The sequence below is a fragment of the Caloenas nicobarica genome, chromosome 3 (assembly GCF_036013445.1).
Source record: "Caloenas nicobarica isolate bCalNic1 chromosome 3, bCalNic1.hap1, whole genome shotgun sequence".
NCBI classification, from domain to species: Eukaryota; Metazoa; Chordata; class Aves; order Columbiformes; family Columbidae; genus Caloenas; species Caloenas nicobarica.
Window position 1 is genome coordinate 37059925 of NC_088247.1, and position 14409 is coordinate 37074333.

Genomic DNA, 14409 nt, shown 5'->3' on the forward strand with positions numbered 1-14409 from the left:
CCATTTGTGGCAGTAGTCTAGATTGCTCGTGTATTCCCTCTCCTAGTGGACTGCGACTCTCAAGTGCTTCAACAGATGTGTTTCAGAGCCTAAAGAGAACATTTTTTGTGAGCACAAGCAGCTTAATGGCTACCAGCCATGACTGTTGAATATAACTCTAAGTCCGCCCTTGCAAAATTCATTTTATATTGGTTTTCAGTGTTTTCAAGCAGCTCTGCAGAAGTAAACATGGTCAAAATAGCAAGATAAAAAGTACTAAACCAGTTTTCGGGGTCTAGCATGTGGTTTGCAAGACTCCAGAAAAAGCAGACTTAACCATACCCTGCAAAGTGACAAGCTAGCCTCTGTGAAGTATTCAGATTGCCTTATAGCAATTGCCAACATCTGGTTTATTCAGGTTTTATTTAAGCCACTAAGCTCTCAGCCAAGCAAAATTTTAGCCAGGAGGAAAATCAAGTAACCACGCTGAGTCTGATGGAGTGGAATACTCTAATATCAACTTACCAACGAAGCTCCACACTGCAAGCTTGCTGGTCCTGCTGACTCAGGGGAGCAAAAGTACTTCTGCAAACCCTGTGCTACAGATCACTACCTGCAATGCTACTAGGAAGGCTTCTTCTATCATATCATTTATGTTGAGTTCAGGGTTCAGCCCCATGCTAGATGACCCATTCTTTTGGCACACTAGATGTCCTCTGCTGAGATTCAGACCCTGATTTCCTGGCTTGCTTTATTCCTTGCTTTTTAGTTTTCATGGTATTTTCAACCCCTCTCTCTAAACCAGGAAGAATATTGTTCCTAATCTGCATGCCACATATTGAAGTTTGGAGATTCAAGTTTCATCAGATGCTCATTGGTGAGCCCTATGCACACACGAGAACTTGTACTTTTCCACCCTTACCTACCTCCTGATCTGTGCCTTGAAAAGCTTCAAAAAGTAACAGAGTATGTTAACTTAATGATACTGTTTGGTACCACTGACTCATCTTTGGACTATAGTAAGACTAAGTGAAGGGATATAATGTCATCCCCTCCGCCCCAATTTTTCCCCACCCCCAGAAACACTGGACCCAGCTCCTTCAGCAATAACATGTGTCCACAGTTGACTGCGGAAGGTCTCAAGGGATATATTGGGCGCGTGTGGCAAGGTTTTGGTAGCAGGGTGGGATGCTGCAGCTGTGATCTCTCAGAATCAGGGTCTCTTCCAGAGGCTGCAGGGAATATCTGCTCCAGCACCATGGAGTACCTCCTGCTCCACCTCTGACTTCGGTGTTCCTGTGGCCATTTCTCACTTTTTCCCCTCCTCCTCCTCCTCTGCCTGTCCAGTGTTTTCAGCCCTTTCTTAAATACATTTTCCTGGATGTGCTACAAGCTTGGTGGATGGCAGTGTCCTGTGGTGGGTCCATTGTGAAGCTGGCCATGTCTGGGATGGAACAAGCTCTTGTCTCTTCTCACAAAGACCATTCCTGCAGCCAACACCTTGCCATGGACACCTAGCACTGGAGGGAAGGTAAGTTGGGTAGGAAGAGCAAAGTAGTCCTGAGTATCTTGAATATAAGCAGAAAAATACTAGAGGCAGGTGTGCCTCTGCTCTACTACCATTTCTTCAGAAGAGAGGGTTTAGAGGGCAGCAAATTCTCCTCTTTGGCTACCAATTTCTGCATTCAGCAAGAAGCAGGGAAGACAGATAGCATCCAAAGTGCTGTATGTCCTTCAGAGTTATCCTGACTGCCATCTACTTTTAAGCATTTCAGAGGATCCTTCATAGGGCAGAGGCACAGGACCACAGACTGACCACACCAACAGAGCATTCTCTTGTAGACTTCACAGAATTCCTCACTATTAGCACAGGCCCAGGTAAGGCACACACAGAAGATGGAGGGTTTAAGAGCCCAGCTGAGAAATCAGAGGCACAGAACAAATCAAACCAAACTGTAGATTTGTTTGTTTGTTTAAAAGACGTTCAATTGCTGACACCTAGAATCCAAGGGAGTAACACTATGAGACTATTATGAAATATATTCAACTACTAAATAGAAGTGATTAAAACTATGGACTAGTCACTGTCCTATTGACAATCTCATGAACAAGGGGCCTCAAGGAAAGACACGGCTACCCATTATCAAGGTCTACTAACAGAAGTCAGTACAACAGAAAGACCTGACTTGTCCCAGAATTTCTCATCCACGACCTTGACAAAGCATGTTTAACAGAAAGATCTTGATGCCCACTGAAAACAGACTAAGAATACATGCCTTCAGCTGAGGAGAAGCCAAAAGGAAGGAGGGTAGGACTAGTCAGTCTAGCTTTATCAAGTTACACTGTTCGGATGAAAGAAAGTTTAACATTACACTGTCTACCTACTCTTCTGTTTCCTCATCCTCCCTTTCCTCAGGCATTGTACCGAAGAAGTCTTAAACCCAGAACAGTTCAGATACACAAGATCAAGTGATCCTGCCATGTTTCAACTTTTATATCTTAACATGAATACAAACTTCTACCCAGCTTCAAATATGTTTTGAAAAATTACTAGTTAGCTACATCTCAGCCTAATTACAAGGGCAGTCTTCTTTTGGTACTACACATGCCTCAAAACCAGTATGTGACCAAGGGGAGAACTGAAAGTTAATGCCGTGGAAATGCTCAAGATCAACTAATCTAAAAAGCCGCCTTATTAGCTCCGCTTACCCACAACAGACATTTCTACTCCTATTCAGACATCGACACACCTCCAAGCAAAGCAAGTCTTCAATACCGCTTTGGGAAAGGACATGAGAGAAGCCCACAGAAACAGAGAGCTATTCAACATAGAGACTGATGGCAAGTCTGTACACACACACACACAAGATTCACTGGGGTGACAAGGGGGAGTTCTGAATTTAGAATACACTCCAGCTGTGACAACAAAAACCAAGACACTGTATTACAGCTGATCTTTGATGCTAACTTTTAAACAAAGTCAGTTATCTTGGACATGGAAAAAGTGACAAATTACTGCAGCACAAGATACAATGAAACATACAAAAATAGTTTAATTAGTAAAGTGTGAAGGATTAAGCCCAGTTGTACTGGGACTCTGTTCTTGGTGATTTTCTTGAAGGTATTTCCACTGCCATAAAGACAAAGTGTCACCTGGACTGCAGAGCAATGCAGCACTCGTACGTCTGCGCTACTCCTGCTAGGAAGGAGCCCCAAGTGCCAACAGACTTGGAACACTCCCCAAATCACTTCAACAGCAGACAGATTCTGACATATGCATCTAAGTTAACCTTAACAGTCACTGAAGTCTAGTGACTCAAGGTAGCTCCACTGACCCTCACCTCTCCCCAAAAAACAGAGACAGACATATTCCTCAGGAACAAGATACAGGTTTCTAAGACTAACCTGTGGGATCTAGCAACTTTATCTTTACTGAACCTAGGAAAAGCATTTAACTCTTTGTTTTTGGTCAACAGCCACTTCTGTTTCAACACTAGAGACCAGAGAGATTCAGATTTGTTAGGTCATCCCCACAGTTTGCATGAGAAAGGCAAAACACTGCAGGAACAAAAGTGTCTGTACAAGCAAAATATTGACACCAGCACTGCAGTTCAGTTACCAGCATGAATTAAATTATAAATTCCTTTTACAGTCTTTGTTCACCAGCCACATACAAATATGCAAAATTAGATTTGGGATGGAAAGATGTCACTACAGATACACAGATCATCTCCACAGCCACAGAAAATCCAGTCCTGATCTTCATCTGCTTTGTTTCCACATTTCATGAAAAATCCCCAGCTCTTGCTCAGGCCTTCGGAAGGGTCTTATGAGAATTATTTTGAAGAAGTAAGGAGGCACCATGTGGTCTTTTTAAAATACATACTCCAGAACTTCCTCCTGCTGCAAAGCAATTCACTCAACAAAATAAGTAAAAGAAAATCCCAGCCATTTTGATCATTTTCAGAAGCAGGAACTTGTTATGACCAACTGCAGATGCAACAACCTCACTGGTTTCCAATTCACTTCCCTAAATCAAAGTTTGACGGTCTCTTTCTGAGCAAGATATTTTATAAAAGGAGCTGAGTCCAGATCTACCTATTTTTCCCTCATCTATCATGCGTTTTAACATTTGAAGGTCAATATATTTCCCTTCTCCAAAAGCTTCTCCCTGTTGGTACCATCAGAGTCGCCTCCATTCGAGGCTGGACACTGGCTTTTACTTGCCCTGCACAATTAAGCCATCAATGAAGCCTTAACATACGTTTCAGAACAATTCTGATAATGAAACTTCTATGCTGTGCATTAGGATTTCCTTCCTAGTTGAATTACCACAGCTCATATATTCTTAACATATTCCATATATTTCATTTACCTACTATGCAATGGCCCTTCTCACTGCAGCAAAATCAAGCTGCTCATCCCCACTTCTTCACTAGTATGTTTTTCTCACTTGCTGTATCTAATTGTAATTTATTTAAAACAACATTGTTAGCTGAGGAAGATGAAGCCACCACAATGATATGACTTCAGGACAACAAGGTTTTGAAGTCCAAAACGGTCAGAGCTCTTAATGTGCCAACCGCAATGGCTTGTCCCAAACCATCAGAGCATCCTAAATTTATATTCCTTTTCTCTCCACAGGCACCTGGGAATTGCACTTAATGCCATCTGGCACTACTTCCCGCAGTTGCTAGAAATTCACTAGTATGAGAGCTGGATTTCAAGAAAATGGTAAGTCTTACTAGTAAGTATATGATAGCAACCTAATCATCCTTTAGCACTTCCCTTCCTCACATGCGTGCACTCATACCCAAATCACGCTTTTTATTCCTCAGAACAGATTTCCTCTAAGTAGTACTCACTAAAAAAACCCCTAAAACAAACCAACAAACAAAAAAAAGACATCCTGCACCTTAATCACCTTTGTATAACTCTCTAGAATGCAGAAACTCTCTTATGCAGAAAAGATATGAGGACAGGCATCATTGTGTCCCATCCTCACAGGACTATTTAATTCATGTTGAATAGCTGACCTCTCAATTTAATTTACAAAGCCCATCTGCTAAGCAGGGCAGTAGAAGATAGTGGCCAGGTGTCATGGCACACAACCTAAGGCACTAAATAAAATTATGGAGTTCCCTATGGACACAAAACCCCCACATCAACACTAGAATTACAGCTCGTCATAAAGCGTCACTCCAACCATCTCTCTCTGGTACATTAAGTTTTAATTGTCTAAATCTTTTGCACTTTGACTCAAAACTTATCTTAAGGTATTGGTAAGTTTTACCCTTCATTCCTTTCTCCACATTGTCAAATGCTACTTATCCAACTTGAAATGCAGTCAGCCATGTGGCTCAGACATACCTTCACCTAGCAGTACCGCCCACATGCATGGGAGTATTGCTCTTTCAGAGGATAAACTTTTTAATTTACTCTCTCATTATAATATATAAGGCCCATTTTAACATCTATTCACAAGATATACAGCAGAATTCAAGGAGTTGCCTGTAATTCTGAGATGCCTCATGTTAAAGAGCTTGAGAATATTTTTTCTTCTAAAACACAAACTTGATTTTAATTTACAGTCCACAATTTTGAATGTGCATATCTCCCACTGACAAGATTCTGTCTTTAATGATACCAGTAAGTTAACTCTCAACTGTTATATACAGCTGGGAAACAGAAGGAAAAATGATCAGCGATGTACCTTCCCAGGAAGTGATCATGTCTCTTCCTCTTGTGTGTCTAACATGCAGGTGGGTATGAAATTGCATGGTATGCTCCCAGCTTCAATCTCTCCCATGCTCATTTTTTGAAGTGGTAATATTAGCACCAATATCCAAACAAAATCCCTTTCCAGACCTTAATATAGCACTGGTAAATTATTTCTACCTCGCTTTAATCCTGCCTATTCCAGATACTACTTTTATTTATATAGCTATTTTTTTTTTTGTGTGTGTGTGTGTGTGTGTGTGTGTATTAAAATACACACAGAGACACAGTATACTTTTAAACATGAGGTAGGCTTTTTTTTAAGCTAAGACTTCTAGTAACAGATACAGGAGGACTGTCCAGACACAGCCTACAGATTAAGAAGTGTCGACAGCTACCAAACAGCGACATAGGAAACATCAATATCCAAGTTGATTTTTTCAAATATACGAGAAAACAAGAGTGAATACATGATACCAAGATAGCTAATGTATTTAAACAACAGTTTAGACTCAAGTCAGTCTTCAGTCAATCCTGCATATATCGGCATCTCTTGAGACATATATACAAGAGTATTTAGACATACTGGAAGACCTACATGCTGTTCGTCGCTTTAAGGGTTAGCTATGAAGTCATTAGCACTAAAATCTGCAATTATTTTCCAGAAGTAATTCTACCTCCTTTTTAGAAATACAGCATCATCAGAATTGTACTTACATCCACCTGCAAAAGCATTACTTAGTAATGACCAGAAGCCAAGAGCCTGCTTGGTATAAAACCTGCTGATCTTTACTTGAAAGTGTTTCTTACCACACTGAATTTTAGACATTAAATTAAAACCTGCTGTTGATCTTTTGAGTTCAATGATGGACAGAGTTACTACTGGTAAACAAGGCCAATTAATATCATGCAATTAAATTCTTTCACCAGTCTGCTCCTTGATGTCTCCAAGCAGGGACTGACAGTTGAGTGGGTTGAAAAGAAATAAAATTGTCAAGACGAAACATCACTAGCTCATTTGTTTTTCAAGAAGCGTTTTGACTTCCACCTCGTTTCATGCATTAACTAGCTAATGCCAGTCCAGAATAGATCATAAATCCATGAGACAAGGCCACCAGCCATCCTCAATAAAACACGATGCAAACTATTGGACAGCTCATGAAGTTGCTCTCAGGTATTTGGGACCTCAGCAACAGCCCTTAAACTCTGCAAAGGCTGTCCCAATCTACAGCCAAGCATTATCCAAGCACCTTGCCATTTAAGCACACCATCATCTAAACCTCTTCAGAAGTCTGCTGTGGAGATGGCCACACTCCTACTGGCGCTTGGCCGCTTTCTGGTGTAGCATTCATGGCTCTGCCTAGCTTAATCCTGACCAAAGCAGGCAGAGACAAGTGTGTGTCCATTTCCCCCTGTGTCCAATTCCCTCTCTCCTTTCCAAGCCCCTGCTCTGCAAGGCATGCTTCACACTGCCTTCCTGGATGAAAGGCAAAGGGTCGTGGGGGGGTGAGGAGGGGAAATGGCCGAAAGAGCAGTATCATGCAATAAGAGAATAAATGCTCCTCTCCTGGAGATTTCTCATAACCCTCATGGTTTGCAACATGGATTACAGAAAGGGTGACAACCAGACGGCTCAAAGGCACACTAAAGAGCCCCGCGGGCAGCCTCCTCAGCCCCAGATCTTCGCTGGGGACACGAAAAGGGATGCTCACAGTCCAGGTGCTTTTTCTTGGGCCCCATCACTTCATGCGTGGTGGCTTTGCAGACGGCTCTGGCTACAGCTGATCCCGTAACGCTGTACTGAGCAGCTGCGATGCGATCTGTCAGCGTCTGACCCGACATCTTCGCTGGCGTGCCTGCTGCTGCTTGCTCTGCAGAGGCGGAAAACACGGGAGGGGAAGGGGAGATTCCGGGTTTATCGGCGAGGGGAGGCGGGGACGGGGCGGGGGGAGGACACGGCAGAGACACGCACACGCAGGGACACGCGAGCACGGACACACACAGCCACGCCACACGCACAATGGTCCTTCAGGCAACCCGGCCCCTCCCGGGGTGCAGCCCCCCCGCCCCGTTGTATAAGCTTTTGCCTCACTAGAAGCCGCATGGGGCAAAAATAAAGGGTATTTTAGGCGCTACATGAGAGGATGAAGGGGAAATAATGATGGTAGCAGAAGGAGGTCGGACACAAATAACGTACGAGCCTCTGGGAAACAGGGAAAGGACCCCCCCTCTCCCCCGCCACCTGCCCCGGCTGCGCCCGCACCCCGAACCGGCCCGCGGGGGAGCCGCCGCCGCGCCCCGGCCCCGCCGCAGCGCCCGCCCCGCCGCCTCCCCGGTGGGAGATTATGGCACCGTTGCGCCATGTTATGCCCTCCCGGTGCCTCCCCCCACCGCCACTCCCCAGTCCCGATGGGGACCCCCCCGCGCCGGGAAACGGGGCGTCGCTGGATGCGGCGGCGCCCAGCGCCATGCAGCAGCCCCAGGCGGCGCGGCGGGGGGAGAAGAGGATGGAGCGAGCGCCAGCGGCCGACCTGTCAGTGCGTCCTTCCCTCCCGTCCTCCTGCCGCCGCCGCTCCGGGGAGGGCGCCGCCGCCTCCCGCCGCGACCGCTCCCCGGCCCGGCCCGCTGCGCTGCCCGCTGGCGAGGCGCCCCGCGGCGCAGCAGCCCCCCCCGGCCCGCCCTCCCCGCGGCCCCGGTAGCCCCAGGTGCGGGGCGGACTGCCCCCTCCCGCCGCCGCCGCCGGGGATGCGCTGAGCGTCCACGCCCGGGAGCCTCCGCTGCTATTTCCAGCCGGCGGCTTAATCCTCCCGCAGCCTAATCCCCGCGCTACTGCCGCAGCAGCGCCGCCCCCTACCCCGGTGCAGAGGGCGGGACGGAGCGGACCGGCGCTGCCGTTACCGCCGCAGGTCGGTGGCCCGGCGCAGTCAGGTGACCCAGCGCGGTCGGGCCTGGCCGGGCCGCCCGGTACCGCCGGGCAGAGCCCCCCGCTCCGCCGCGCCTCTTAAAGGGGACGCCGCGCCCCGCCGCCCGCCCGGTAGGTGTGCGGTGAGGCGCGGCCCGGGCGGCCACCCCGAGCCCCGCTCGCCTCCCGCTGCCCAAAGGTGTCGGCGGGGGAGGGCGGCCGGAGCTACTCCCACGCGGGAGCTGTGTGGGGGAGCCCGGGGTTGATTCGCGGGGCCCGGAGGTTGCGGGGGAGCCGAAGCCGCTGGTGCTTCGCCTGTCTGCAGTGTAGTCCTGTCCTTAACGCTTGTAATAACGCGTCGAGGGATTCCAAAACTGCACATACACTAGATCTCTCCAGAACATTTTTATGGTGGTGTTGTTGTCAAAGAATCCAAAATAAGTCCCTGAAAGGGTTGCCTTTCTGTTACCTAAGATATCCTAAAGGTCTTTGTTACAATGCAGCTCTACGCTAAGGAGGATATATAGCCACAATTTTATTGTATAATTGAAGCCTAGTGGAGCGATCTGTGGAGTATTGAGAAGTGTGGCGTGCGTATATTACCATAAATTGGCTGAACTTAGTCTTGGAGTAAAGTGATTTAGGTGGGTGGGGTCTAAAGGAAATGGTACTGGTAGCAATTACTTTGAGCTGCTTTCAGAACAAATTTCAGAAGACAATGTAAGTGTGTGCTATTAATTAGCTGAAGAAAACAGTAGGTACAGTCAGTATTGAAGATTTGTGCATATGAAGTGATAATTGGGTTGTGTCGCGTACAAAGACATACGGCACCATTTTCATTTATTATGCCAGGAGAATAATACCGACACGGGATTGTGGGCTGTGACGGTATGAAACAGCAGCTTTTTTACTACTTTTTTTTAACCTAACAACCGAGAGATTTTAAAGTCCTAGGTAGCCTGAAATCTTGTGAATCCTGTTGAAACAATGCTCAAAAGTTCAAGTTGCCATTTCTATGCCCTCTACATCAAGAGAGGGATAGAGTGTGAAGAGTTGTCTCTGAAAAATAGCCACAAGGAGGCCGAAAGCTTATAGGTAAAAATCGGAGACCAAGGCAACAAAGGAAACCTTGTGGTTGGTGTCCACTACAGGCCACCCAACCAGGGGGAGACGATTGATGAAGCCTTCTTACTCCAGCCACAGGAAGCATCGTGCTCACAGGCTCTTGTTCTGCTGGGGGACTTCAACCACCCCGACATCTGCTGGAAAAGTAGCAGGGTGAGCTGTAGGCAATCCAGGAGATTCCTGGAGTGCTTTGAGCATAACTTCCTCAGCCAGGTAATAGACAGCCCTACCAGGGAAGATGCAATACTGGACCTGATGGTCACCCTTACAAGTGAGGTACTTGGTAACATCAAGACTGGAGGCAGCCTGGGCTGCAGTGATCACATGCTCGTGGAATTTGCAGTCCTGAGGGATGTGAGACAAAGAGGAAAGTCAGAACCTTGAATTTTAGGGAAGCCAACTTCAGGCTCTTCAAGGAGTTAGTCAAAAGGATGCCCTGGGAAACTGCCCTCAGGGACAAGGAAGCAGAACAGAGCTGGTGGATATTTAAGGACACTTTCCATTGAGCACAAGAGCTCTTGATCCCCAAGTGTAAGAAATTGGATACGGAGGGCAAGCGGCCGGCATGGCTGAGTCAAGACCTGTTGGTCAAACTAGGCCTGAGGGAAATGCACAGGCAGTGGAAGCAGGGACAGGTATCCTGGGAAGAGCACAGGGACACTGCCTGGTTGTGCAGAGGTGCGTTCAGGAAGGCCAAGGTGCAGCTGGACCTGAACTTGGCGAGGGATGCAAATAAGAACAAGAAGGGCTTCTACAGGTATGTCAACCAGAAAAGGAAAGTCAAAGGAAGCGTGCCCCCTGTGATGAACAAGACTGGTAAACTGGTAACAAAGGATGAGGAGAAGGCTGAGGTACTCAACAACTTCTTTGCCTTAGTCTTCACTGGCAAGCTCTCTTCCCACAATTCTCGAGTGGATGGACTGCAAGACAGGGACTGGGGGAGCAAAGTCCCTCTCACTGTGAGCATCAGGTTTGTGACCACTTAAGGAACCTGAACATAAATAAGTCTATGGGACCTGATGAGATGCATCCAGAGTCCGGAGAGAATTGTCTGATATAGTTGCCAAGCCACTCTCGGTATTTAAGAATTCATGGCAGTCAGATGAACTCCTTGGTGACTGGAAAAAGGGAAACATTGCACCCATTTTTAGAAAGAGTAGAAAGAAGGACACTGGGAACTACCAACCTGTCAGTCTCACATCTGTGCCTGGGAAGATCATAGAACAGATCTTCCTAGATGTGCTAAGGCACATGGAGGACAGGGAGGTGATTCAAGACAGCCAGCATGGCTTCACCAAGGGCAAGTCCTGCCTGACCAACTTAGTGGCCTTCTACAATGGAGTAACTACACCAGTGGACAAAGGGAGGGCTACAGATGTCATCTATCTGGACTTCTGTAAAGCCTTTGACACAGTCCCCCACAACATCTTTCCCTTTGAATTGGATAGGTATGGATTTGATGGGTGGAGTGTTCGGCAGATGAGGAGCTGGCTGGATGGTCGCACCCAGAGAGTAGTGGTCAATTGCACAATGTCTGGATGAACACCATTGACAAGTGGTGTCCCTCAGGGGTCTGTACTGGGACCAGTACTGTTTAATATCTTCATCAATGGCACAGACATTTGGATCAAGTGCACCTTCAGCAAGTCTGCGGATGACACCAAGCTGAGTGGTGGTGCAGTTGACACACCTGAGGGACAGGTTGCCATCCACAGGGACCCGGACAAGCTTGAGAAGTGGGCCCATGCGAACCTCATGAGATTCAATGAGGCTAAGTGGAAGATCCTGCACCTGGGTTGGGGCAACCCCTGGTAACAATACAGGCTGGGGGATGAAGGGGTCGAGAACAGCCCTGCCAAGAAAGACTTGGGGGTACTGGTGGCTGAAAGATTGGACATGAGCTGGCAACGTGTGCTTGCAGCCAGAAAGCCAATCATATCTTGGGCTGCATTGAAAGGAGCAGGCTGAGAGAGGTGATTCTGCCCCTCTGCTCTGCTCTGGTGAAACCTCACTTGGAGTCCTGCATCCAGATCTGGAGCCCTCAGTACAGGAAAGACATGGACCTGTTGGAGAGGGGCAGAGGAGGCCAGAGAAGCGATCAGAGGAATGGAACACTTCTCCTATGAGCACAGGCTGAGAGAGTTGGGGTTGTTCAGCCTGGAGAAGAGAAGGCTCCAGGGAGATCCTATTGCAGCTTTTCTATACTTAGAAGGAGCCTATAAGAAAGATGGGGACAGACTTTCTAGAAGGACCTGTTATGACAGGACAAGGGGTAATGGTTTTAAACTAAAAGAGGGGAGATTCAGACTAGACATGAGGAAGAATTTTTTTACAATGAGGGTGGTGAAACACTGGCACAGGTTGCCCAGAGAGGTGGTAGGTGCCCCATCCCTGGAGACATTCAAGGCCAGGCTGGATGGGGCTCTGAGCAACCTGATCTAGTTGCAGATGTCCCTGCTCATTGCAGAGGAGTTGGACTAGATGAGCTTTGAAGGTCCCTTCCAATCCACAACCCAAGCTTTTCTATGATACTGTGATCTCTTCCAAAATAATAACTGTTCAAATGGTGTCTCTGTCCATTGAAGAAAGGCGTTTGAATTTTCAAGCTTTTGGTATTGGTTAGATAGCCTTCATTTTTGCAGAGCAGATAGATAGAAATGTTTTCTCAAATGCAGTGTTTGAATATGGAGAGGGATTTCATTTCAAAAAATATGTGAAGCATATGTTACTAACTGCTAGGAATAAGCGTTAGATGTCTGCAAACTTTGAATGCTCCCATAGGTGAGATTCTCATATTCCAACACTGATAATATGTACAACCACAGTGTCTGTGCTTCTCAGCTCTATTTAGTAATGAGCAGCAAATAAGTAAATCCTGGAGTTGCACAGAGAGATATTATAACACTGTGTTCTCTAGCATTACTATAGTCTACTCTTCAATTACAGACAAATTTTAATAATATTTAGAAACTGTGTTTCATTTACCACAGACATGTTAATTTCCATTCCTAGAAATTCATCATCAGTGGAGTGATCTGGGGGAGCTAGAAGCATGTCTTAGCAGAGGCACACACAGAGTTTTCCCTTTGTACTTCACGGTCAGTTATTGGGGTCATAGTGCCAATTGATTTCAGAGGAAAGAAACAGCTGGGATTTACAGGTACTTCATGTTCCATTACTGGCATTAAGACAGTCTCTGAATTCTTCTTGGTAATACTAACAGGAGTTTAGAATGGCTTGACTTTCCAAACAACAGGAGGTTTCCTTTTAACTGGTACATTGTAGTGAAAAAAACCACACAGTTTCAGACTTTGCTGGTTTCACCCAGCAGAAACTTAACGTAGCTTTACTTGCTGCTAGCAAGATAGTTTTCAACTTTACCCTAGGAAAGGTGTTTAATTACTGATGCAACCTTTTTATTAATATCTGGTGTATATATTCTGAACCAGGATTACTGTGAAGATCTGGATACTTTCTGAAGTAGTCCATATTATTATCAGCAGTTTCTGTCACTGGGATTCTTATCTGTGTCACCAAATTCTGATTGCTAAACCGCAGCTCATTTTATGTTTTCATATTGTCAAAATATTTAAGGAAAATATAAGTCAGACAATTTGTTCTATTGCCTTAAAATTTATGCATTGCAACCCAAATTTAAATGCAAAGCATAAAGAGATCCTCTAGTATTTTGATAATAAGCCAGCAGGTTGCTAAGTCATGAGCTGAGGTATGCAAAAGGAACACATTGCAAGTTGCAATTACAGAAACATTTTAAAAGTATCAATTCATCTCTTACATTCAGCAACAAATAGCTGGTGTCACGAATACAAACCACTATGAAAATTTGTCTTATTTACACCTGCATCGTGTTTGCTCAGTACTGCTCTACATGGAGCTTCTCTGCATTTCTTATTAAAGCTGGCAGATGGGCTTCCATTGACCACTGCATACAAAGATTTTGTTGAGCAAAACTGAGACCTCTTGACCCTGATAGGTTCAAGAAATATTTCAGACAAATCTCATTCTTGACAGGCATGTTGTCTGAATTTTTGGTGCATGATGATTCTTCTGACAACCTAAGATGCTTCAAGAGAGTGAGACAAGAAGACATCACAGAATGTTAGGAATTGGAAGGGACCTCGAAAGATCATCTAGTCCAATCCTCATCAATACTCTTGAAATTCAGAGTAAGAGGATGTGATCTAGTGAAGGTGCATTGCTTTTGAATTTAAAAACGATCACTACCACCGCTCAAAAAAATATCCAACAACCCCACAAAACAGGAATTCAGATCTGTAACAAAAGCCACACAGGAAATAGGAACTATCTTGAATAAGGAGAGACCATGCAGGGAGCTGTCCAGGCCTAAATAGTCAGGGCTTGGGGTTACTATTTGGCAAAGGTGGTTTTAGACTGAGTCCTGGGAAGTCGCCTGGTGTGCTGGCTCTGTGAATCCCACGTTCACAGCTTATCTGGCGGGATGCACCGCGAGGTCTAGATGAGGGCCATATAAGCAGCTGAAGACAGTTATTGCTGTTAAGAACAACCCAGAATAGGTTTTGGTTTTCTGTTTTGTTTTGGTGTTCTGTTTTGTTTTGATGTTTGTTTGTTTGTTTTTCCTTGACTGTTTGTAGTTGTGCTTTCAACTTCATAATGAAGACCCTGAAGGAGAGAATATGTATTAT

General features: G+C 45.8%; 1 protein-coding gene across 1 annotated transcript in view; it reads right to left on the bottom strand.

The window, feature by feature from the left end:
- The window catches only part of SNAP91 (synaptosome associated protein 91), a 65968-nt gene extending 57684 nt beyond the window's left edge, over positions 1-8284 (bottom strand). Inside the window, exons 1-2 of the mRNA XM_065632978.1 lie at positions 8229-8284; positions 7410-7568 (exon numbers count right to left, since the gene is read on the bottom strand). Coding sequence (XP_065489050.1) covers positions 7410-7539 — 130 coding nt within the window. The 5' untranslated portion in view covers positions 7540-7568; positions 8229-8284. The remainder of the gene's footprint in view (positions 1-7409; positions 7569-8228) is intronic.
- Positions 8285-14409: the final 6125 nt, after the last annotated feature.